Source organism: Callospermophilus lateralis, chromosome 3, assembly GCF_048772815.1.
Source record: "Callospermophilus lateralis isolate mCalLat2 chromosome 3, mCalLat2.hap1, whole genome shotgun sequence".
NCBI classification, from domain to species: Eukaryota; Metazoa; Chordata; class Mammalia; order Rodentia; family Sciuridae; genus Callospermophilus; species Callospermophilus lateralis.
The window spans coordinates 197,642,633-197,667,274 of record NC_135307.1 but is presented as its reverse complement, the minus strand read 5'-3'; the positions used below and the strand labels follow the sequence as shown (position 1 = coordinate 197,667,274).

General features: G+C 54.8%; 2 protein-coding genes across 4 annotated transcripts in view; both read right to left on the bottom strand.

Moving 5' to 3' along the window:
• Positions 1–6,762, bottom strand: part of Col20a1 (collagen type XX alpha 1 chain) — a 30,094-nt gene extending 23,332 nt beyond the window's left edge. For both annotated transcript variants that reach the window (XM_076852107.2, XM_076852108.2), the window contains exons 1-3: positions 6,696–6,762; positions 5,248–5,333; positions 3,130–3,240 (exon numbers count right to left, since the gene is read on the bottom strand). In XM_076852107.2, the coding sequence (XP_076708222.2) occupies positions 3,130–3,240; positions 5,248–5,333; positions 6,696–6,748 (250 nt within the window). In that variant the 5' untranslated portion in view covers positions 6,749–6,762. The remainder of the gene's footprint in view (positions 1–3,129; positions 3,241–5,247; positions 5,334–6,695) is intronic.
• Positions 6,763–8,818: 2,056 nt separating this feature from the next.
• On the bottom strand, positions 8,819–23,103 carry Arfgap1 (ARF GTPase activating protein 1). 2 transcript variants are annotated; one of them, XM_076849245.2, is made up of 14 exons: positions 22,991–23,103; positions 20,163–20,226; positions 19,574–19,683; positions 19,116–19,287; positions 18,494–18,594; positions 17,510–17,596; positions 16,907–17,003; positions 15,176–15,232; positions 14,105–14,137; positions 13,338–13,367; positions 12,553–12,609; positions 12,005–12,064; positions 10,860–10,936; positions 8,819–10,310 (listed from the first exon to the last, which is right to left on the bottom strand). In XM_076849245.2, the coding sequence occupies exons 2-14, from the start codon at positions 20,220–20,222 to the stop codon at positions 9,977–9,979; spliced, it is 1,275 nt and encodes a 424-aa protein (XP_076705360.2). In that variant the 5' UTR covers positions 20,223–20,226; positions 22,991–23,103; the 3' UTR covers positions 8,819–9,976. The 2 variants fall into 2 exon arrangements, with proteins under 2 accessions (XP_076705360.2, XP_076705363.2); XM_076849248.2 differs by lacking the exon at positions 13,338–13,367.
• Positions 23,104–24,642: the final 1,539 nt, after the last annotated feature.

Here is a 24,642-nt window from a genome sequence, read left to right as displayed (position 1 = left end):
TCATATGCCCTGCTCTGAGGCCCCTCTTCTGAGGACAGCGGCAATCAAACATGGAAAACAAAGGCGGGACCCAAGAGGACCCTGTCCCCCCTCAGAGGGCAGAGCCCCTGGCCCCAGTGCCAGGATGGGAGGAGGAGAAGGGGGCCACACACACCTGGGGAGGGACGCAGTGAGGACATGAGGACACCAGGCTCACTCTTGGCTGAGTGTCACGGTGGCATGAGGTGTGAGGGTATGCAGAAACAAAGGGGGCAGGTTCCCGCTGTCAGCCACTAGCCTTTATTGAGCACTTGCTGTGTTCCTGGCCCCAGCCCAAGCCCTTCAGGGGGATCAAATCATGGGGGCGTCACAACCTCACCACACCCATCTTGCAGAGGGGGATCTAAGGCAACAGGGACCGCCACAGCTACTCAGTGCAGAACAGGACTTAAACCCAGGAATGCACACCCTTGACCTATGATGGTCCAGCGCCCTTAACCTCATTTGACATTTGATTGCATTGGTAAGTGTCACAGGGCACTGCCTATTTTGTGGAAGTGATTTCCTGATAAGTGGGAAGATTTAACCAGTAATGTTTCCTTTCATTCTTGTCCCCTCCACCATGTCATGGTAGCGCCAGGCCCTCCAGATGACCATACTATGTTCTTGGGCTCCCAACCTCCAGGGCCATGAGCCACATAAGCTCCCATTGTCTACATATGCTGTCACAGCAGAAAGGAACTGGACACAAGCCCACCAGCAGCAGTGTGCAACAGCCTACAACTGGGATGCCTGAGATTTGACATAGGTACAGAGCTACGGGGTGTGGAGGGTGCATGGGAGTGCTACTCTGAGGCTCTCGCACCCCTGGAGAAAGGCCACAGCTGCAGTGGACATAATGGCTGGGGTTTCCCAGGTGGCCACCAGCAGGGTAAATTAACAGGTAACTTCTAGGCTGAGGGGACACCTGTCCACGTCGCACCCCTCTTCACTAATCTTAACTTCACACACACACAGTCAGCAGCCATTGTTGGTGGCCCAGCACTACCGCCAAAGACTCTTGTCAGCAAATGTTCTCAGACTGTAATCTAGGGACCAACTTCCAGTCCACAGGAGACAGCCTCACAGGGACGCCTCTGCAGAACAAGAACCCCGCATCTTGTTTCTTCTACAAATAAGTGTCAAGGAAAGAGCAAGAGGTGAACTATGCAGATGAGAAGTTACTTGAGACGTAGGAGCCCAACAAGATGTGTGGATTCCTAGGGGTCCCAATTAAGTCAAGTCAACTGTAAAGGCTAGAAAATTAGGTTAGAAAATTCAAACAAACTAAATGTTTAACAATTCTGAAGCAGTAATACAGTGGGGTCATTTGAAGGGTAGTGGGCTGTTTTCAAGCCTGTTCTTTTACAGGACATACTGAAATTTTGAGAGACAAAATTACATGACACCTAGGATTTACTTTAAGATACCAGTGTATGGAGGGAGTTGAGGGGCGAAGTGAAGTGACAGTGGCTGCATGTTGCTAACTGGAAGCTGAGTCTCAGAATAGGGGCTTCATTGTGCTACACTTCCTTATGAGTGTGTTCAGATTTTTCCATGAAAATATCAGCTCAGAAGTCAAGAAAGGAGAATAAAATCGACAATGAGAATAACAAAAAGGAAACAAATAGGAAGATGGTAGATTTAAACTCAAATCAATAATTTCACTAAACATAAATGGTTAAATTTTATCAATTAAAAGGCAAAAATTGTTGCACTGGATGAAGATAACGCCCTACGTATGCCACTTAGAAGAGAGGTCAAGAGTGAAAGAACTAGAAAGGATCCTTAATGTGAACACTGCCTGCTGCAGCAGACTGACAGACAAAAGCAGGAATAGGGTGAAACACAGCTCCATAAGGGGCCCTCCACAGTGGACAGGTCCTGTCTGCCAGGAGACGTGTGGTCCTGGTCATGTTGCACCAGACCAGGCTTCTGCATATGAAACAAGACCTGTGGGGGACATATCCACAGCCACAGTGGAGACACAAAACGCTTCTCACTGACGAACCAGATAAATGGACACAAAATCAGTAATGACACAAGAAGCTTGAAACATGAAATAAATAGATGGGCTTAATGTGAGCACTGGAAAGTGTTACCCAGCAACTGCAAACTGCATGTACTTTCAAAGTCAAATGGGACATTAACCAAAATTGACCATACAGGGGCCGTAGAACAAGGTACCTTCCAATACATTAAAATCACATCAAGCATGTCTAACCACACACAATTAAGAAAGAAATTCAGAACAAAATGTAGGTAGAAAATCCCTCCTGTTTTAAAACCAAGAAATTTACTTGTAAGTACCTTATGGGTCAAATAAAATCGTCACAATAAAAATTAGTAGATATCTTAAATTGAATAATGACAATTTTACATATCAAAATGTAGCTGCAAGCTGGGCATGGTGGTACACTCATCCCAGCAGCTGAAGCTGGTGGATACAAGTTCCAGGCTAGCCTCAGTAACTTAGTAAGACCTTGTTTCAAAATAAAAAAATTAAAAGGGATAGGGTTGCAGCTCAGTGATAGAGCACCCCTAAGTTCAATCCCTAATACTGAATAAAAATAAAAAAAACACCCTTTAAGCAAGATATCTGCAAATCAACTCAGCAATACAGAATGAGGATGAAGAACACTGACCTAAGGGTTGTTGGGCTGGGTATCCTGTGGTCTGAGCCTGCACTGGCCCTTTAGGCATCATCGTGGTCCCAGCTCTATCACTAGAGTGGACACTTGGGCCAGGCACTCTGCCCTTATTTAGCCCACATACTTGTTGGCACGCAGAGTCCGGACCATTCTGAAAGCCTCTAAAGGCCCCGAGGCTCATTTTGAGGAAATAGTCCTTGCTCAGTATGTGTAGTTCTGAGCACCTTCCGTGTGCTGTGTGCCAAGGATGCGGATGGGACACAGAGGTGTACGTGTCCAAGGGAGAGAGGAAAAGAACACAGAAACCACAGGGACTGCATTGGGGGTCATGGCCCACCATACAGGGGTGAGGCTCAGGAATGGAGGAGGGGAGTTGCTGGCCTGCACGAGACAGTGACCACCATGCTGACACCCCAACACAGGGAAGGAAACAAGGAGGAGAGAGGTACAGACCCCTTACCTGCCATGGGCTTCACCTGCACCAGGTAGCCCAGGCCACTCCCCACTGACTCTCTCCACTTCATTTGCAGCCGGTCCTCAGGCAGCACAGTTAGCCTTAGGTGGCCGCTCACTGCGGAGACAGGAGGGGGAGGTCAGGACTGACACCAGTGCCCAGCCAACCTCCTCCTCCACTGTGCCCAGCTGTGAGGAGAGTGAAGAAGACCTGCCTTGAGATCTGAGGGGCACTGTCCCATCTTGGGGGCTCTGGAGGGACGCAGTGTACCCTGGGCATCTGAGGCCTTGTCCCCTGGGGAGCTCACAGGGAAATGCCTGCCTGGGGCTGAGAACCAGCCCTCCTGTGGTCCTCGGCAATAGGACTGCATTGGCAGCTTCTGGAGAGGAAATCAAATCCTGCCCTGGGGTGCCTCTGACCCCTGAGGTTGTGCTGAGGAGGGCAGCAACCGCTTGGTGACAGAGGTGCCAGCCCCCAGGGCACTGTGGCAGCCTGGGATTTCCCAGTTGCCAATCAGTCTCAGGAGAAGCAGCTGTGCCTCCAGACTCCCTGGAGTTGTCAAAGTCACTACCAGGTTGACTCATTCCTTGGGGGCACTCTGGGTGCAGAGTCCCCACCCAGATGTGTGTGCACATGATAGCTGCGTGTGTGCACAGTGTGTGTGTGTCTGTGGATGCACACGCACGTGCAGCCTCAGCCCCATGCTAGAGAATGACTCCTACTGGGCAACAGGGGTGCCCATGACTGGTGGGAACAAGAGGGGCAGTGTGGGCCGGAGCTGACCTCCCAGGGAACTTCTGGGCTCTAGGGAGTGAGCAGCTATTTTTGGAACTGGGGACAGAGATGGGCCTCTTCTGGCTGCCACACTGGGAACTGGAGTGCATGGGCCAGGCAGGGGACACCCAGCAGACACAATAACCCATTCAGAACAGGAAGCAGCTGAGCTGGTCTCTAGATGGGTCCAAAGGGTCCTGGATGCCCGGGAAGCCTCCTGCTGAAAGGCAGGATGTGTGGGGATGAGGAGGGGGCTCTGAAATACCAGCTGTGGGCAGAGCCCCACTCTTGCCCATGAAGAACCTTTTGTTCCTCCACTCTGCCTCTGACATGTTGGGGGCCTGCCCAAGCTTCCACCCTGGGAGAACCTGCACTAGACAGGGTGACGTCCCTGCCTTCACCTGAGCACATTGTCTTGGTAGAACTGCTTTGTGACTTGGCTCGAACTGACAAGGGAGGCTCCTTTCTAACTGAAATCATGGTCCTTGTCCAAGATTTATCTCTTTGGGTTATTCTGAGCAGGAGGAGCTAAGGTCAGTCCAGGTGCCTCCCCACCAGAGAGTACTGGCTGGGAAACCAGAACTGGCAGGGCCCCAGACCAGACCTGGGTTCGAGTTGCCCCATGGCTCCATGGTGGGCAGGTGGGAAGCGGGGCCAGATGTTGAGGTTGACACAGAACCTGCAGATGCAGACAGGGACAAGGGGCCACCAAGAATGAGAGCAGCAGTTCGTAGAGCCTGAACTGCCACAGAGGGTCACTTCCACCCCATCAGGGAAGCAAGGTCCCAGCATGAACTGAGTTACAGTGGTTCTGTAGACAGAAACTCACCTCCAAAAACCCACTGGGCCAGGACTTTTCCCAGGGAGGCACCTCCAGCACATACCTTCCCCAGGCTCATGTGCTGTTCCTCAGGGGGTCAACACTGAGAAGCTGACAGCAGACAGGTGGCAAGGGCCAAGCGGAGGTGTCCCTGCCCCACCCAGAGACCTCAGAGGACAGTGCAGGAGAGGCAGGGGCCCCTTATCAAGATGTGTGCTGTCTGGAAACCATGCTGAAAGGCAGTCACGACATAGCTAAGCAAAACAGGAATGTGACAGAGAATGAACAACTGCAGAGAGGAGGGGATGAAAAGAGAAACAGAAAACACAAAAGCACCCCAAGGCCGGGGGAGACTGCAGGCCATTGTGACGCTGAGGTGAGACTCAACGGGAGTGAGTCCCCTCCGCCTGCCTGCTCTGCCTCTTAACTGAACAGCCTTGACTCTGAGAACACTCGTTGGAAGGAAGCCATGAGCCAGCCACAGAGGACTTGTCCTGCAGGGGTGGGGACTGTCCCCAGGACCCCCTTACCTTGTCCCAGCCCATGTGCCAAGGTGGTACCCAGCCACAGCCAGAGGCAGATGTGGAGGTGGGCTCGGGGGCTCATGGTGCACAGCCTGTGGGAGGAGAAGCTTTGACTCTTCACCTCCACCCACCCATCAGTCCCTACTGACCACACAGCCGGAATTTGTCCTCCGCGCCTCTGTGAGCCATGTGGACAGGTCCCATAAACCCTTCTGGGGGCCCAGAGGCCAGTGACCTTTGGATGCTATTCCCTGCTGCCACCCAAAGCTGAGGCTGCACTGGGGGCCTTCCCATCCTGCTCCTGGTGTTCACACCCACAGCGGATGCACACAGCTAGAGGACAACAGGACCTTGAACCCCCAGCTGCCCCTCGCCCCAAACTATGGACTGCTGCTCATGGGGGTCTTCAGGCTGGGGACATCATCTGACCATCGGACACATGGAGGGTCTCTGCCAGGTCCAGCCTCAAAGCAGAAAGGGTATCTTGAGACATTAGGAGGTGAGCGAGAACAGCAGCAGGTGTTTCTGGGACAGCACCTGCCAGGCCTGTGTGAATGTGGGAGGCCTGGGAACCAAAGTTAGACAGGGTACCCAGAGGGCTGACAGTTGAGAAGGCCAGGGAGACCTAGGGACTTCTACAGGGGCAGGGAGGGGCCAGGGCACAAAAACAACCTGGTCTGGGACATGCGAGCTGAGGCGACCTGTCCCCAGGGCTGGTGGACAGACCCGTGCTGGCTGGCTGGGATGAAGGCCCTGACCAGCACACGGATTCCAGCCTTAGGGAAGAGTAAAGCACTGCTCACAGATGAGGCCCCCAATCCTTTGTGCTGAGCAGAGGACAGGTGACAGCACAGCCCACAGCCTCCAGGGTGGGGCCAGGGTTCTCCTCCAAGTCCTGACTGACCCAAACCCTCCAACCCCACCCAGCTGAGCAGCAGACCACCCACTGCACACCTCTCCCAGCTTGTGTCCAGGGGTATCCCCACCAAGCAACATCCCCGCACCCCCACCTGCCTGTGGAAAGGCTGCTAGCCACACGGCCCCATCCTGGACCTTATTCCCTTCCTGGGAATTGCACCAAGTCTGGGGTGCCAAGCCAGTACTGAGCCACCAACAAAAGGAGACCCTGGCACCAGTGGCCTGAAGGAGAGACAGCTATGGGCTGGGTCCTATCTGGCCACAAAGGATCCGGCAGGACAACCCCCAGCACTCCTAAGCCCCTGAACTCCACCTAAGTCTGAAACCTCCCCACCCTTTCTGCTGGAAATCACCTTCCCTGTGAGAAGGGTCAGTGAGAGCTCAGGATAGCCCAAGTCTCCAGGCTGCACCCTGGCCCTGCTGCCCACCTAAGAGCTCATCTCCTATCCCAATCTTTCTGAAAGGTCAAGGGCACCCTCACAGACCTGAGTGGTTCCCCTGTCCACTCAGCCGAGGACTGCAGGCAAGTCACCCACCTCCTCCTGCTCCAAGCACGGCGTTCCTCACTCCCCAGGGCCTTCTGATACATTCTGGTCCTGCTGTGGCCACAGTTAGGACAGGGCTTATGAAAGGCCCCGCCCCCAATATTCAAGCCCTGCCACCACCAGTCCCCACCCTCCTCTGTGCTGTTGCCTGGGGCATATCCAAGGAGAGACAGTGGTCCCAGCACAAAGGACCCCAGTGTACATTCAGGGAAACTACCAGGGATAGCAAGGGCTAAGCACCTTACTCCTCATTCCCTGAGGGCTTATCCCCTGAAGAGCTCCTCACAGGTGAGGCCACTCAGAGACAAAGGCCACCACATGCAGCCCTGGGCACTGAACTAGTGGGTGCTGGATGTTAGGGTTCTCTGGCAGCTTATCTGAAGGGCAGAGGCTGGAACAGCTCTCACACTGCCATCAGGAAGAGGCCACCCAGCCTCTACTCCCTTCCCTCCTCCTGTGTGCCCCAGAACCTGAAATCCAGTGTTCCCCAGGACCCTCCACTCTGCACAGGTCTGGTGAACACTGCCCCCAGTGAAGCCCACCTAGCACCTCCCAATGGCCCACAGTTCCCCTGCAGGCCAGCCTGTGACCAGTGCATAAGTGGACCCCCATCCCCTACCAGACCCAACAAGAACTCAGTCTATCTGTCCTGGGCCACGTCCCTGAAGATACTCTGCGGAGTCAGGGGGAGGTTAATGTCTGTAGTCACAGCCATTGTGGGGTCCCCTAAACCTTGGGGGCTGGGGTAGGCTGCTCAACCATAGCTGCCCTCCCCCAGGAGAGGCTTGGGAGTCACACCCAGCCCCCAGCTGCCTGGCCAGTGACTGGCCCATTAGGGAAGGACAACCTGCTTCCCTGATGCCTCACTGATACCACCCATGTCTCCATGTCAGCCCAACAGCCCCAGGCCCTCACGAGGGACTGCAGAGATGGCCCAACAACCTCAGGCATTTCTGGCTCACAGCAGTGACTTCATGTGGGGAGTCCTGTGCCTTTTCATCCCCAGACCTGCCCAGAGATCCCTCAAAGCTCCCACAGTGCCCCTCAGACCTTACTTGTCAGGCGAGCTCTGGGGTCACATGCCAGAGATCCCTCTTCCTCTATCCCACCAATGGGGGTAGGGTAACCCCAAGGGCCTGCAGGAAAAGCTCCCATGGACCCTCAATCCTCCTGCCAGCTGGTTGGAACAGGGCAGGACCAGTCCTCCTTCTAGCTGCCCCTGTTCATTCACCACGCCAATCCTACCAGGCCATCTTCAGCTTGGTTTTTCTTCCTGCTGGGCAGCACCTGGGCCCTGCCTGCATGGGTTAGTTGGGGCTGGGAGTGACAACACAGTTGAATGGGTGTAATGAGGGGCTGCCCAGTGGCTGCTCAGAATGCCAATCTATTAGGAACTCAAGAAATGGCCTTGAGAGTAGGCATCTGGGATAAACAGCACAGGCCCACGACATGGACAACTGCTGCCTGGGAGGTCTGTGGCAACCTCACTGCCCCTTCTAGGACTACACTCCATCAAGTTCCCATCCACCCATAGCCATGTAAGAAGCGACCCTTTAGGGCTCACCAGGGCCCTCTTCCCATGTGCTTTATGGAACTCCCTTTGGTGAGGGATCAGACTCAGCAAAACCGTCTGTCCTCTCCTGTGAGGGGTCTTGGTAGTGGCCTCAGTGCTTCCTAGAAGCAAGCTTAAATGGGGACCAGCCAGCGGGTACCATCTTCCACTCCCAACAACCCCAGGGCAGATGGTCCATTTCCTAAGGAGTGCTGGTATACACTGCAGACCCTGAACCAGGGAACTGCACCCTTCCCACCTGAGGATAGGCCTTGGGACAGGGATGCAAGCTGTGCCCAGAGCTCAGGCAGCTGAGGCGGCTGCTCCCCCAGTGATGAGTGGTGGACACACACACACACACCCACCCAGCTCAGGAAGTCCTGAGACTGTATCTACCCAGCAGGGCTCTCCAAATTGAAGGCCCATCTTAGACCCAGATAGCTACAAACCCTCAAGGCGGACACACCCAGGACCTGGTGGCCTTGCCAGCACTGTGACAAGCACAGCTGTGGCAGGACACAGCAGAGCGCACACAAACCACACAAGAAGCACCAGGTGCATGCACTGCTGGTAAAACTGAGGGTCAGTAGGGGTGGGGGGGTGTGAGGAGAGGCCCAGTGGCCCTCCCGCCAGGCACGCAGCAGTAACCCACGGTGGGTCTTGTCTGCAGGGCACTAGTGCCTCCAGTCCCCAAGCTTGCGCTGCACTTGCTTCACAGTCCAACAGGCTCAAGGCTTGGGTGGGCTCCACTGCGTTCAGTGAGACCCCAGTACCACTGTGCAAGGCAGGGCACACAGGAGGGAGAGCCATGGGTGCAGCCACCAGTGTAGTGACCCTCCAGATGCCTGGGACAGGGAAAAGCTGACCATGGTGGACACAGCAAACAAAACACTGGCCAGTGTTGTTCCTGGGAGGAGGGTCTCCAGGGAGGCCCTGGAGTCCCACCTGCCCTCTTGCCAGCCCCCAGCAGGATCCTCACAGCAGGATAGGCAGGGGCCAACCTGCAGAGCCTGCTACCCCAGCCTACTCTGCTCATTTCTGAGGTGTCCAGAGTATTCCAGGATGGGAAAGTTCAAGGGATGAGGCCAGAGCCCACTGAGCCTCAAGCAGCCGTCTGTGGAGGGCTTTTCTGGCAAATCAGGGGCTGGAAAGGGCTGACGGGATGGCCAAAGATCCCAACAATGACCTTCAGAGCAAAGGCCACAGGAGATGTGGACCAGCCAGGGGCTGGGCAGTAGTATAAGCTCCAGTACTGCCTTCAGTGTGTCCATCTCGAAACTCCAGGCATTTTCTTCAAGGAAAAAAAAAAAAGAACCAGCTCAATTCTTTAAAGGTAAAGAGCACTTCCACACAGACTGGACAGCCTGATGGTGCTGGGTAAGGCTGTGGTCCTGGGGCCTGCCCCCAGCAGCAGCAGTGAGCCTGGCTCTCAAAGACACCTGGTCCCCAGGTCTGATGAGCCTGAGAAGCTGCCCGGTCCTGGAGTCCCATGGGGCGTGTGCACAGTGGGCACGTGCACAGCAGGCATGTGGCCTTGAAGAGTGCGATCCCACACGATCCCACATGTACACCCCCCTGCAGCACCAACAATTCTGGCCTGAGACACTACCTTTGTGCTGTGGCTGCTGTTTGTTGGGTCAAGAGGAAGGAGGAACTAGGATGAGGGCAAAGTGCAAACACAGCAGTCGCCCTGGTGGGGCTGGGAACTAGGCTGAGGGTCCTACCAGTTCTGGTTGTCCCAGCCATCGTCTGCTACCACAGACGGCACTGCCCTCTTGGTGGCCTTGGCTCTGCCCTCACCACCAGCACCCTCCCAGCTCTCCCATCCATCGCTGTTGCTGTTCTTGTTCGAAGCAGAGCCCGAGCCCCACACATCCCAGCTGTCCGAGCTCCTCCGCCCTGTGGAGGCATCTGCGCAGGTCCAGCTGTCGCTGCTCGGGGACTTGGCCTTGGGGGGCTCGGTGCTCCCAAAGGACTCCCAGAAGCTCTGGTCTATGGTGCCACTTGCGAAGGTGTCCCCACGGCTGTTTTGGTAGCTGTGGCCCTCCAGGGGTCTTTACAGAGAGAAGGAGGAACTCAACAGAGATGGCAACACCACACTCGAGCCGTTGGTGGCCCCAGGCTGCCCAGCTGGGGTGACTGTTCTGTGGGCCCAGCCCAGTGCTATGCCTAGACGGGGCTGCCGGCCCCACCAAGCACTTCCTAGCCATGCTTGCTGCAGCAGCACCCACCAGGGGGGGAGTGTTGCTCTCACTGTAGAGCAGAGGGAAGTGGGCTGGGGGAGGGCCACTGTGGGGATGGGCACAGAACCCACCAGAGGACTCAGGCTCTTGCTGCCAGAGCCCACACTTTGTCAGTCACTAGAACTGGAGGCTATTTACCAAACAGTGAATCAGGGAAGGGAGAGAAGTGGCTTCTGCCCATGAGCAGGGGCACTGGGAATCAGGATGCACCGAGAGCAGAGCCCTGTGGACACAGCGCCTAGCAGAGGCAGGTCCCTAGGCTCAGAACGCTAATTGCCTCTCAGAAAGCCCATGAGAAGTGGGGCCAGGGCAGTGCCGTGAGACACAGGATCCTGGGTGGGGTGGTCATGGCATACCTACCTGTCAGAGGGGTCTTCTGCCTTCCCAGAAAAGAAGGTGGTGACGTCTCGCCACCCCTTACTGCCAACTCCCTGGACCTGGAAGACAGAGAGGAAGGCTAGCCAGGGCTCTTCTCTGCATAGCACAGTGGCTCCAGGGTCCTCCAACACAAATGCAAACGTGCACTACTGGGGGCTGGGGACGTGGCTCAAGTGGTAGCACGCTCGCCTGGCGTGCGTGCGGCCTGGGTTCGATCCTCAGCACCACATTAAAACAAAGATGTTGTGTCCGCCAAGAACTAAAATAAATAAAATAAAAAAAATATAAACATGCACTACTGGGAAGACCTGACAGTTCAGAAATAAGGGTGCCACGCACCCACACTATGCACACAGCAGCACACAGTGCCCAGGCCCCAAGCGGAACCTGCCGCTGGCTGGCTGCCTTTCTGCAGAACTGGGGACTGAACCCAGAGGTGTGTTTCCACTTCACTGCATCCCTAGCTCTTTTTATTTATTTTCTAGACAGGGTCTTTCTAATTGCCAGCTGGCCTTGAACTTGCCATCCTCCTGCCTCAGCCTCCTGAATCACCAGGAATACAGGCATGCACTACATGTCACCATCCCCTACCTTCCTCACAGTTCATCCTAAGCAAGCTATTTGCTGTTGGAGATGGGACCTTGTGTGGACAGTGAAAAGCCATGGCCTTCACAAGCTCACAGTCCACACTTGGGAGGAGAAAGGAGACGTGAGTGAAAGCTGCTGGCTAGCTCAGCCTTAATCATGGTGGATGGAAGGTCCCCAGTGGCTTCCCCAGCCCAGGGCCCCCAGGCTGGGCACCAAGACTGCACATACACCCCACACAGCCTCTATAGAAGTTATGGGGCTGGCAATAGCTCGAGGCAGGCATTGGCACTTACCAAGGGAAAGGCCAGAGGCAGCAACAGGAAGGGAAAAAGCAATAGGTCAGTGGCTGCCAAATCCCCATCAGTCAAGCTGTTTCCATATTCCGCAAGCCCTTGGGCACCAAAAGATAATGGCCAGTGCTTCATGGATTCATGAGGCACAATGCACCAGGCCTCGTCCCCCACTGTGGGGCCCATGCTAGGGCCTGGAATATGGAGACTGGCTTCACCATGCCCACACACCAGGTGGGACTGCCCTACCTTGGATGCCAACTGAGAGACCCCACTGGACACATCATCAAAAATCCTTCCCTCTTTCACCTGCACAGATCAAAAAGCATCATAAGGGGGGGACAGAAACTTAGGGGGGGGTGTGGGTTGCCAGTGTGAGACCCCCTGGATCTGTCACGTGGATGACTATCATATACAGTCCCACAAAGGAGACAACCCCAACACCTTGGCTTCCTGGGACCATATCAGTATAAGGACTCCTCAGAGGGGTGTCTCCTGCCCCAGCTGCTCTGTGGGCTGCTGGCCACACCCTTACACTCAAGCCTGAGGACAGGCTCTTCCATGCCTGTGGCTGGGCTACTGGGGTGTGAGGCAGACAGGAGGTGGGCTCAGGACTGACTGAGCTGAGGGGGGTCCCAGGGAGGGATGGAGGAGGCTGCTGGACCAGAGGAACAGGTGGAAGCAGGGCCTCACGGGTTCAGGAACAGGTGGTCTGCAGCCCCCAGCACATGCCCACATCCCCTAGCAACAGAGGGTCTGGTAGGACAATAAGCACTTGGCCTTTGGTGCTGCTCTACCTTCTCCTGCGCAGGCTTGAGGACATTCTCGTTCAGGCTGTGGCCTAGCTCCGAAGCCTGTGGAAAAGGACATAACGTGAGCCCGGCAGCACTTGCCATGGCACGTGGCTAACATACAGCCCAACACAAGTTCTGCTAACAGAAAGGAAGGCAGCCAAATGAGGGTACCCATGGGGCAGGGTCACAGCAGACAGGAGACACTGCTGAGGAAGGGAGTTCCCTGGGCCCCAGCCTGCTTGCCCATGGGAGCAACCTCCTCGAACCCATGCTCTTGTCATGAGGACACTGGGCTGGCAGTGGCAGGCTGCCTGCGGGGCCCTGCCTTCTCTCCCAGGAACAGACTTGGAGGCACACTAGGAAGGGAGGTTCAGGCAGAAGCAGAGGAGAGCCACTGAGGAAAGACAGGCCTCTAGGAGACAGAGCTGCCTGGGGTGTGGCATGAATTCCCCCTTCTGGCAAGGCCAGAAAAAAGCAGAGACAAAAGAAATTAGGGGGAATGACTACACACACAGAAGGGTCCTCCCTAGCAGAGTGAGATTTCTGGGATGGTTTGGGTGGAGCTAACTGAACCTAATGAAAACCACAACAAGCCTCATTTCCTGGAACTCCCCCAGGTCCATCCAGCGCACAGGATCTGGCCCTGTGGGGGAAGCTGTGGACTGACTCCAGCCCAGGGAGGTAGAAGCGCAGCATACAGGGGGACAGTGCAGGGGACAAATGCGGGCAGAGTGAAGCAGGTTCCCAGCAGATGTGGGTGGCATGCACCAGCAGATGTGGGGCTTTACCGGCTCAGGCTGCTGCTTGTAGCCCCAAAACTTGACCCAGACGGCACGGAGACAGGAGAGCAGGAAGAGAGCGGATGGGAGGAGCAGTGTTTAGCACACCAGGCAGCAGAGGGCACACCCTCAGCTGAACTGTTCTGATGGTGGCCCTGGGAAGGTGTCCCCAGGCCTCGAACCAGCCTGTGCCAGGGTCTGGATGGACACTTTTCTGCTCCAAACTCACCACATTCCAGAATTCAGGAGTGAGACTCAGAAGCCTGACACAGGCTCTGGGACAAAGTGAGGACACGATCCTGGTGGGCACAGCTAACAATGTGCAGCAAGAACCCCTCTGAGGAGGAAGTGCCCTCAGGCAGCGAGTGCTGCAGGCCAGAGGGGCCTCCTGGGAACTGGACTCCTGGTGATAGCCAAAGGGCAGACCCTAAAATCCTGCCAAAGCACAGTGGAGGACAGCCCTGAACACCTTGTGGCTTGCTGGGGTCACGCCAGGCGATGAAGATAAAAGAAATGAGGGGTAAGCCCCCCCATGGGCTGCATTGCTAATCCCTGGGCCAGCAACCTGAGGGACAGCCACACACTGGGCAGTCCCTGGCAGAGGCAGCCTCTGGTCCCCAGCTGAACTGTGCAGACACTGAGGTGACCCCACTGATGACGTGAGGCCCTCTGAGCCACGATCCCTGGGACCCAGGCACAAGGCCAGAAAGCTTCCAGACCATACACGTGATGGCACAGTCTCCCATCAGAGTGTTTTAAACCTCAAAACTCTTTACCTTTTGACTTGCTTGGGATCCAAATTTTGTAGCCTGAAAGGAAAAACAAAGACAGGTCTTCTGAGTCAACAGTCTGAACCCTAACCATCATGCCTCAGCTCCTGATGGCTACCTAGACTGCCAGCACTGACCCAGCAGCAGCTCCAAGGTACCCAAAAGAGTTGCAGAGAGGCCAGCCCCTCATGTTCCTGGGCCACGCCAGGCTGGGCGAGCCACAAGGTGGCTCCATCTCCCAAAACAGAAGCCAGGTCAGCAGCCAACCAAACTGTCTTCTATGGGCCTTCCCACTACCTTAGCCCCATCTGCCCTGATGAAGGGGCAGCTTGGGACCCAACATGTATAGGCCAGCACCCCAACTGCTGACACTTTAAGAAAGCAAAAAAAAGCCTGGCCACAGATACCTAGGCTGGAAGTCACCTGGACCTGCCCTGGCTTCGTCCCCTCTTTAGAAATAAGAAGTGGAGACCACAGCAGGTGCCAGCAACTGCCACGTGGCAAAGCAACAGTGAGCCAATCCAGAGGCTCCAGTTGTGAATGCTGCTGGCCTGTCTGCTCTGGATCAGTGGGCAAAGCCACCTTTGTCCCTGTTCCTCTCGGAGCCATGGCTATCTGGGCAGCCCCATGCCCAGAGCCCCTGTACCTGTCCAGTTCAGGCTGCTCCTTCCTCAGCACTGACCAGGTCATTGTGGGGCCCGGCATGCTTCCCACACAGCACTGTTGTCTTGCCCAAGTCCCCAGCTTTTCCCCTGATTTCAAGCAGAGGCGAGAGGGAGACCCTAACCTATCCAGTATGACTCTGAAGACTGGGAGGCAGAATCTGGGGTACAGGCACCCATGACCTACTCGCTGGGACAGAGTGGAGCCTAGGGACCACAAGGGCAAGTTCACTTCTGCAGGCAGCTGGTCCCTGCCAAGGAGATACCTGCCACTACAGTAAGGACTCCCAGGCAATCTGCAGTTGCCAGGGCCCAGGCTCTCAGCTGAGGCCCAGTGCACGGTTAGAGGTCCCAGGAGCCTGTCTCCCAGGCCTCCAGGCCAGTGGTGGCCAGCATGCATCCTGAGGTGACTTACACCCTCTTTAGCCGCAGAAGCAAACCTGCTGGCTCCCGTGGTAAAACTGCTCCAGCCCTGAGAAAAACAAACAACAAAAAAACACGTCAGGTTCAGAGCCTGTGCACAGCACCCCGACCATCCAGCAAGGGTTTTTGCAGAGAAGAACTCATGGAGGGCACCTCAGACACCTCTGCAATCCCTACTCTGGGGAGAAAATGAGGTGCCTGCTTCCATGGCACCACTGCCCCAGCTGCAGTGCTCAGCACCCAGCACACATCACAAGTGGTCACCATGAAAGGACTCAGGAACTAGCCTGCCACAGGGCAGGGCCGCCAAGCCCCATGTGCTCAGTTCATGCCGGTTACTCTGCTTGCTCCCTCTGCCTCCTGTAGAGGAGCAGACAGGGGTGGGCAGAGGTCACAGGCCTCCATGTAAGTCAAGGCTATTTTCTCCTAAGCCTTCCAAGCTAAATCAAAGCTCTTTACAAAAAAACATGTCATCGAATCACAGCTACAGGCTGGGGACGTAGCTCAGTGGCTGAGCATGAGGACCCTGATTCAACCCCCAGAATTAAGAAAAAAAAACAACAACAAAAAAAAACACCAGCTTACCCTGCTCCAGGTGGAAAGCAGGCAAAGACCTCCACACCTGAGACAGCTGCATTCGGCTGTCTTCCCAGGGAGACATCAGCAGAGGGGAAACCAGATGACAAAGTGACATACTAGAGGGGTATGTCTTTGTAAACACCCACAACGGGCTTCAGGCTAAAATCTACTATTCCTCCCCAGAAAGCACTAGTAGCCACTACAGGGGAGAAGGACCTCAGTGCCAGTGCCCAGACAGGCCACCTGCCAGGTCTGACTCAGAGGTCTGAAGCTGGGCTCTGGAGACCCTGCAGTGGTGTTCCTTGGAGGGGAAGATACAGCTTGCAAGAACTTCTGAGTGAGAAATCCACTTGTTTTTTAAATAAATATGCATGATTCAAAAGCAGACAGTACAGAGCACAGCCTGCCACCTGTGCCCGTCAGTGGTGACCCCGGCACACACCAGACAACAGATTCTTGGTTTTAACCCTTCTCACACAGGGCACCGCCCTCCCGGCACCTTGCTTATTTACTTAATGTACTGTAACGATGTGGTCTGTCATCTTTTCCCAGGCAGTGTCCAGGAATGGATGCACCACCTGCCACAGGCTAGACCCCAGAGGCATTAGTATTAAAATCGCAGACCAGTGTGTAATGAAAAAAAAATTTTTTTTTAAAACTAGTTTCCTTGGAAAATGAATGGTGACAAAGTATACTTCCAAAACTAGCAGCAAGCCCAGGATGTTGTGCACTGAATATCTGGCCTGGAACTCCTGGGCCATGAAAGCAGGACCACACACTAGGAGGCTGAGCACTGTCACCCAGGTTGCCAACACCTACGAAGCCTCGAGACTGTCAGCCCAGGAACCTCACCTCCTGGCCAACCCACACAGCACAGGTGGCCAGCACAGGGCTCAGGGTATTCCCTGGAGCGAGGACAGCCATGGAGGTTCTTCAAAGAAATGTACTTTGAAATAGATGTTTTGTTGTATTTGGGATCTGCATAATTTAAGTCATATTTTTATAAAAGAATACTTTGCTGAAGGTGAAGGAGAAGGGTCTCCAATCAGATGAAACAAAGAGCAGGTCATCCCAGGCCCGCCCACACTGCCATGCCAGGGTCACCCTGCCTGTGGCAGGTGCTCTGCAGGGCTGGGACCCTCACCGAGTACAAGGATGACATGGCATTGTTGAGGAAATCATCTTCCTTCTTCTGAGGCGGCACTGTGTTCCCGAACCCCACGTAGCGATTCTCCTGAGCCCTGAGGGTGAAGCACAGACAGGCAGCAGCTGCTGGCATGGCTCTTGCTGCTCCTGGATAGCGGAGACCTCAGGCCCCTGTAGGGTGTGCCACTCCTATACAGGACAGGCTGTGCCTCGAAGCAACAGGCACACCAGCCACACCCTTCAAAAGCCCTCCTGCCACATCAGCTGAGGGTCCCCAGCAAGACCCCAAACCCAATACCAGGGTTATAGGAAGAAGAATCAAAACAACAATCTCATAGCTCAGGGATTAAAAATTCATTCATATATCAGGCAGATTCAAAGGAAAAAAAGAGATCTTTTTCTTCTAAATATTAGGTTTTCTCTATCCTCATGATCCCTGATTCAAACCTGGGCTGACCAGGGCTTGCCACAATAAGACCCTGCATCACAGATGCTCCAACCCTACACAGGCCTAGCCCACCCCAAAGGAAGCAGTCCTAACCCTTTAGACTCAGTCCTCAAGAGGTGACCTACTAAGATGCCCTAGCCTAAGAGGTCTTACCCTGGACAGGAGCTGAGGTCATCATTCAGCCAATCTTCAAAAGCCTTATCTGCAGAGGCTGTCACGTTCTGTGGCTGACCAGAGGGTCTGAAATAGAGTAAAGTCGGTGAGGGTTGGGTGTAGTGGCACACGCCTATAATCCCAGTGGCTTGGGAGGCTGAGGTAGGAGGATCACAAGTTCAAAGCCAGCTTCAGCAAAAGCAAGGCATTAAGCAACTCAGTGAGACCCTGTCTCTAAATAAAATACAAAATAGGGCTGGGGATGTGGCTCAGTGGCCGAGTGCCCCTGAGTTCAATCCCAGGTATTGCACCTCCTGCAAGAGTCAGTATGGCCAGCACTGAATGAAGTGGCATGCAGAGGCCTGCAGTGTCAGGGTTGCTCCAGCAACACCAGCTGGAACCACCTAGTCATGTGAGAAGGGCCTTCACACCTGGAGTCAGGCCAAAAGTGGCCTGTGCTGGCTGGCAAGGGCAGGGAGGGTCCAGGGCCAGGCAACAAACTGCAGCTGTCGGGGTGCTAGGACCTCTGCCTAGGTTCTGCAGGGAGGAGCCTCTGTGGCCCAGCCACCCACATCCTCCTCCTCCACACAGGATGCTCCTGTAGTGGGATGTGCCATCCTGTAATGGCCTGTGCTATCAGGACCCCTCCTCAAGCAGACAGAACTGTCCACACCCCCAGGAGGCCACTGCTCATGTGGCCACACAAGACCCCCATGGGAGAAAATGCAGCCTATTGGAAGCAGGGGAGATGCTCTTTTATCTGCAGGCTTATCTTTACCAGATGAATTTCTTCTAGAAGCTTGTGCTACTTTGGCAATTTTAAAAAGATGCATTTCACACTGACTTTTAGGAAGAGCTGGCAGTTGGAGCCATTTCCATGACAGAGGTAAGCAAGGTTCTGTGGGGATCCTGCATAATGGCTAAGATCACAGTGGAGCTAAGAACAGCGCTGAGGCTTGACTGGCAGGCCAAAGGAGTTCCTACCGGTGGGCAGTGGATGACAGCATCTTGGGCTGAGGCGGGGTCCAATTCTGGGCAGGTGATGACTCCAGAGACCACTCTCTGCCTTCAGCCAGCGTGGCCACCTAATGAGGGGACATGAGATGTCACAGTATGTATGTGCCCACTCAAGCATGTCCAACCTCACAGGCCTGTGCTACTGCAGACACTCTACAGACCCTCCAAGGTTTCAGCAGCTGTGGCTCAGGCTGGTATGCTACGTGTGAGCACCAAGGCCAGGCCTCATGATGTGATGAGCTACAGTGCTGCAGAGCCCTGATCTCATGGCTCCCATTTTTAGCCTCAAAAGACAAATTCTATGGCTTCTCTCGGAGGCACTGTGGCCAACACACACTTGAGGAATTACGCTCATGGTTCCCTTTCTCCTGTTAATTACCGTCTGCTTCCCTTGGGACAGCAGAGCCTGCTCTGGGTGGGGTGAGGGCCACAAGTCCTCACCTACACCTGGACTGTGCTTGGCCTCAACAGGTACGTCTCTACTGATGGGAGAAGCCCAACTCCGGAGTCAAAGGAGCCACACTCCAGCTGCCACGAACGGAGGCACGGCCCAGGCAGCAGGGCACATGCAAGCCGGGCCTGCCGGTACCTGATCCCTGAAGAGCGCAGCAGCTCTGCTGCTGTACTTGTCCTGCAGGGACCAGCAGGGGTCGTAATCCTCCTGTGACTCCAGGAACTCCCGGAACTTGGCATTCCCACCAGCCTTCATCTTCTCCAGCTCGATGTCCTTCCACTTGTCCATAGTAACAGAGCGCACAAAGCTAAAAACCAGATGCCGGTCTGATCACCAACTACCCAAGGATATGGGATCCTCCCCACCCGAGGTCAGGCTGTGAACTGGACAAGGGTGCCTCCTGAAGCAAGACAGAAACCAGAAGAAGCTACACAGAGGCCAGGCGGCCAGCACTGGACAAGCTGGCATACCTGGTAGGGTGGGGAGAAGCTCCCAAGCTTCCTAGGCAGGCAGCACTCTGGGTGACAGGCACCCCCCCCCCAACATGAACACTAAATTAGGTGCAGGATCTGTGGAGGCTGAGCGGAACTGACCTGAGGTGCACCCCAAGCCCACGGTGTCTCCCCGAGCACTCCAGGCAGATCCAGATGCCATAGGTCACGCTGACCCACTGAGGGTTGAATGCGCCGCACTCAAAACAAACCTGAAAGGGGGCCATGTACAACTCACCAGGCAGCTTAGGCCAAGGCTGGGGACCCCCAAAGACCCAACAGGCAGTCCCAAGGGGGCACAAAGGAGGGCAGGTAAATGTGCAAGGCCTGCATGAGACAGCTAGTCACTGCAAGCCCAACAGCGCTGCTCCAGGTGGCCAGAGGGCACAGGGTCAGAACGAAGCTGAAGGCAGCTGAAAACTGATGTAAGGGGAAGATCCTCCCACACAATAAAGATTCAGATGGAGGCAAAGCAGAATGTCCTGAGCACAACCTGGGCAATGTGGCAGGAGCCCCGAGCCCCACTCCCCACAGCCCTACTGACGGTGAGCACCAGGAACAGCCAGCAGCTCCTCATGATGCTGGTCAGCTTCGCCGATAGCCAGCTGTTTCAAGAAGGGCACGACCACAGCCACAAGTGACCCAGGAGGGCCACTAGCCACCCAAAGTGCTGCCAACAGCAAATACTCACGTTGTTCTCATCTTGTGCCCTGACTTCTTTAAGAACTTTCCTGGTTCTTGGGCTGGCCATGATGCTGCAGAGGAGGGAAACAAACCTCAGACTTACACATGGGTCGCTGTTACTTCACAGACAAGAAATAACTGGTCAAATACTACAGTTCAGGCTAACTCCACAAGAACTCTTGCTGAGCGGCTGTGAAGGGGGGCGTAACACTGCCTCTGCTGGCCATGCAGGGCCATCCACTGAAGGATACTTTTCACACTCTGTGATGCCTCCAGGCCACCACCGCAGTGGTTAGGGACACTGAGATCACTGGTGCTGTCCACTCTGCTTAACTACTGTGTAACACTCAGACTTCACAGTCTATTAAAAAATAGTCCTCGGAGACTGGGGATATAGCTCAGTTGGTAGAGTGCTTGCCTCAGATGCCCAAGGCCCTGGGTTCAATCCCCAGCACCGCAAAAAAAAAAAAAAAAAGTCCTCTTTTAATGATGAACTCATAGCCATGGTGGCCTTCACAAAACACACAGATTGGTTGCTAACCCTGATTTCCCTACTTGAAAGAGCCATACAACAGGGAGCCCAGGTGCTCAGCACATCGCAACTCAGCATGGAGAGATTCCCAGTCTGTGACAATGGGCAAAGGGGTGTCCCTGACTGATACTGTGAAAAGGCCAGCCTGCTGGAAGGTGTGTGGGTAGGTCCTCTGTGGAGCCATCCTGAGAGATGGAGGTGACAGATGGTATGGCCTCAGCAGGACAAAGACAATGGCCCATGGAGTATCAAACCTATCACATGACTCACAGGGACACTGATGGGGACAGTAGTAAGGTTCAGTCTGAAGAGAAAAGCTACTTCTTTCTTTACAAATCTACTAGCTTTAGCAAAGTTCAACTTCAATTGGTGGCCCATTTAACTCATGACCAGGAATACCAAAGCTGGAGGAAGGCAGTGGTGCCAACCACAGCACGAGGTGCAAATTACCCCACTGGTCCTGCACACGCCAGAAATAGGAGGCCTGGAGGCAAGACCTGGGCCTCAGGCCTTCCCTACCTGCCAGCCTCAACTGAGAGTGCCATCGCTCTCATCCACCTCTCAAACGAACCTGTGCTGCTCCCTCTAATTTGCAGGACACCACATGTGGAAAACACAGGGCACGCTGTATATGACAGAGGCCACACACAGGCTCACAGCTGACATTTTCAGTGCCATCTACTTCCCACTCTGCCGCTGCACTGAAAGTGTCGGCTTGGACTGGTATTCCTATTAACGTTTAATGTGAGACACAGCTTAAAAAAAGCAGCAACTGGTATGACCCCTGTTCCATACTTCATTTTAATCTCAAGTTTGCAGAAGTAAGGCCTTCATGGAGGGGATTCTGCCTCAAAACACCACTCTCTGAGTGGATCAGCTCCTGCTTCTGAATACTCATGAGGACCACTTTTAAGCAATTTGAAGTTAGAAAATACTGTTTTCTATAACTGATTGAAATGAAACCAAAAGTTCACCCTAGGCTCCCTCCCACTCAGAATTCCGTGCCAGGGTGGTGTCTGATTGTGAAGTGAGTGCCTGAATGCATTCATCATGCTAAGCACGGTCTCATCAGCAGCACTGAGGCAGACACAGGGAAACCCACATCTGGAGAGACCCCCTGGTGAGTTTCAGCTGTAAAGCCCTTTGGACACAATCTTCTAATGACCACATGCAGGCTCCAAGTGGGGCTGGTGTACAGGGGCAACAGATGTGCAGACCCACACAGATGTGCTCTCAACCTGCCTCTTTCCACTGCACTGTGGGCCCTCAGGGGCTCCTGACTTGCTCAACAGAGGCAAACCAAAGTCAGAACTGGTGAGGCTGCTTCAAATTTCTAACTTAGGAAGAAGGGCATTCGTAGGACTATCAGAGAGAGAAGGTAGAGACATGACCAGTTTTGGGTATGAAGGCCTTATTTCTCTAACTGAAATGCTTACTTTAATAACATGGAAACAAATACCTCCTACTTTCAAAAGCATGCTCATGGTTTATGTTGAAAAACAGTCCAAGTCTTAACACATGAAACTAAAATGATAAAAATGTCCCTCTGTCTCTAAGTGGACTAACTTCAGTAAATGCTCAGGTAAATAAGGACACTTTCTGAGTCCTCTAAGCCACTTGCCAGGACATTCAAGCCTTGAATTGAGGCACCCTTATCCTCTGAGACCAAAAGAGACACCCATGTAAAGACATTGCTTAGTCTCAAGGCTGTGGAATGGGTGACAAGGAGACAGGAATCTTTCTCAGTGGAGCCATCCTGAGAGATGGAGGAGACAGATGGTACAGCCTAGGTCAGAGGCACCCTAAGAATACAGGTTAAGAGTAACAGCCCTTCTTGGTAAAGCGCATGTACTGCTGCCCTGACCTCGGCAGGGATACGTCCCAGAAACACCCCCGCCCCAGTTCTGTCAGGGTCCCGTTTGGCGCGGTCAAAGGCCCTGTAGGCGTACCGGGCCCGCAGACGCAGTTATTTCCCAGAATCGGTGGCCTGTGGTTAAGCCACGCAGTTCCTCCAGACCCAGGGAGACCCAGCCAGGCTTCAGGGCCAGTCCTTGCGTCTTTGCCTCCAGCCCCCACGCAGCGTGCACGTCAGAGACTGAGAAAAATGGTAAAGCAGGCGGAGGCTGGGAGGCTGGCCTTCCTGAGGCCGATGCTGGAGGGCGCGCGAAACGGCTCGCGGAGCCCCGGGGTCTGCGCCGGGCCCGGCAGCAGGGCGGAGCTAGGGAAGAGGGCGCTCCGGGGGCACGGGTCCGGATGCGGGAAGCACGGCGGGGCGGGCCCCGGGCGCACAGCCGCGCGCTTACCTGGTGAGGCGGGCAGGACCGGGATCGGGCCGGGGTCCGGTGGGGTCGCGCCCGGCCGCGGTGCCGCACAGCAGCGCTGGTCGCCCACCGGCCGCCAGCAGCTTCCGGCTACGTCGTGCTTCGCTAGGCCTCGCGGGAGACCGACGGGGCGGGACTTCCGTCTCCGAGCCGGAGCCCGGAAGCGCGGCCGCGCAGTCGCCATGGGGACGACTTTTCTTCCGGTGCGCGTGGGCGTGGCTTTAGGCCCCGCGCGGCGGGGTCTCGGTGCTTGGGTGGGTGCTCTAGCTGGTGTTAGAACCAGGAGGCCAGGCAAGATGCAGACGCCACGGACCGTTTCGGCCATTGTTCAGGACAGGGTTCCACCTACGGGAACGGACCCACTTTCCTGGTGGAAAATGAGCCTCTGAACGAAGGAAGGGCTTGGGCTTGTATGGGTCATCCTGGGCGGTGGTCGAGGGGGCATGTCAGTTTTCTTGGGCACCCAGGAATTTGGGCTTCCTTCTATCAATCAGTGGAGGAGTCCGTTGGAGTGCTTAGGAGTTTGAGCTCTGAGATCAGGGGTCTGTGCTCCGCATCTGGAGAGGATTCGCTCCGAGGGCGGTCAGTGCCCCTCAGAGGCTGTCGCCTGGTGTGATGAGACCCCTCGTTCCTGCCTGCAGTTAGCGCCAGGAAAACATTTGCTTTCTGAAAGCTGTCAGTGCATGGCTTTCCTTTTTACTCCCCTTTTCTCAGGCCACATTATTTTGGGCATTTTCCATTTTCCCTATCAGTTGGGTGGCCTGGGGAGCCGGCAGATGGGCGCAGGTGCAGCTGGAGGCTGGACAGCCCAGCAGAGAGGCTGCCTGGAGATAGAGGCTCCCTATCTGCAGGCGGTAAGAACATCAGACCCCTATGTGAACATAGCTCCTGCAAGCAGTCTCTGGAGGTCGATTCCAAGGGATTGGGGGTTTCATCTTTACTTCTGTATATTCTACATATCCTTCATTGCTCTTTGTAGCCGTCAAAGTGGCCTAGAGTGAACATCATTATTGAGGTCTAATCTGCAAGTAGTGCGGTGTACAGTCCGGCGAAATAGAAAGTCTGGTGGTTCACGTTCAGAAAATCATGTTCAGCCTTAATTGGATCCAACTGTAGTCTTTCCCCTTTGCTTGCCCAACTCTAAAACTAGCAAATTGGGTAGATTGTACCACTGAGCACCTCCAATCAGGGCACAGGGCCTGGCTGTGTTAGGTATATTAGTGGGTGAACTGCCAGTGGGGTGCGCTTGCAGTATGGGTGTGCTGAGGGCAGGCACCTACCCAGGGTTATCCTGCAGTGTCCACATTGCACAATTGCCAAGGCCGTTACAAGGCGCTGGAGAGCTACTATAGTCCTGTGGCTGGTCGCAGAATTGCATGGGTAAGGTGCCAGGTTGCTCCTACTTGAGGGCCCCAGGTTAGCCTTGCCACTGTAGTGAACCTCCAGGAAAGCTGCAGTCTGGAAGCTTCTGAAGGTCCCCAGCCACACTCCTTCCTGGTTAGAGCATCTTCCTGCTGCAGGAATGTACCTGCTCTCCAGAAGTGCCACTGCCTGTATCAGCCAAGCTCTCGACCCCCATTTGGACCTGCATTCATACAGGCCTGCCTCCCTCCAGCCTTCCTTCCTTCCTTCTT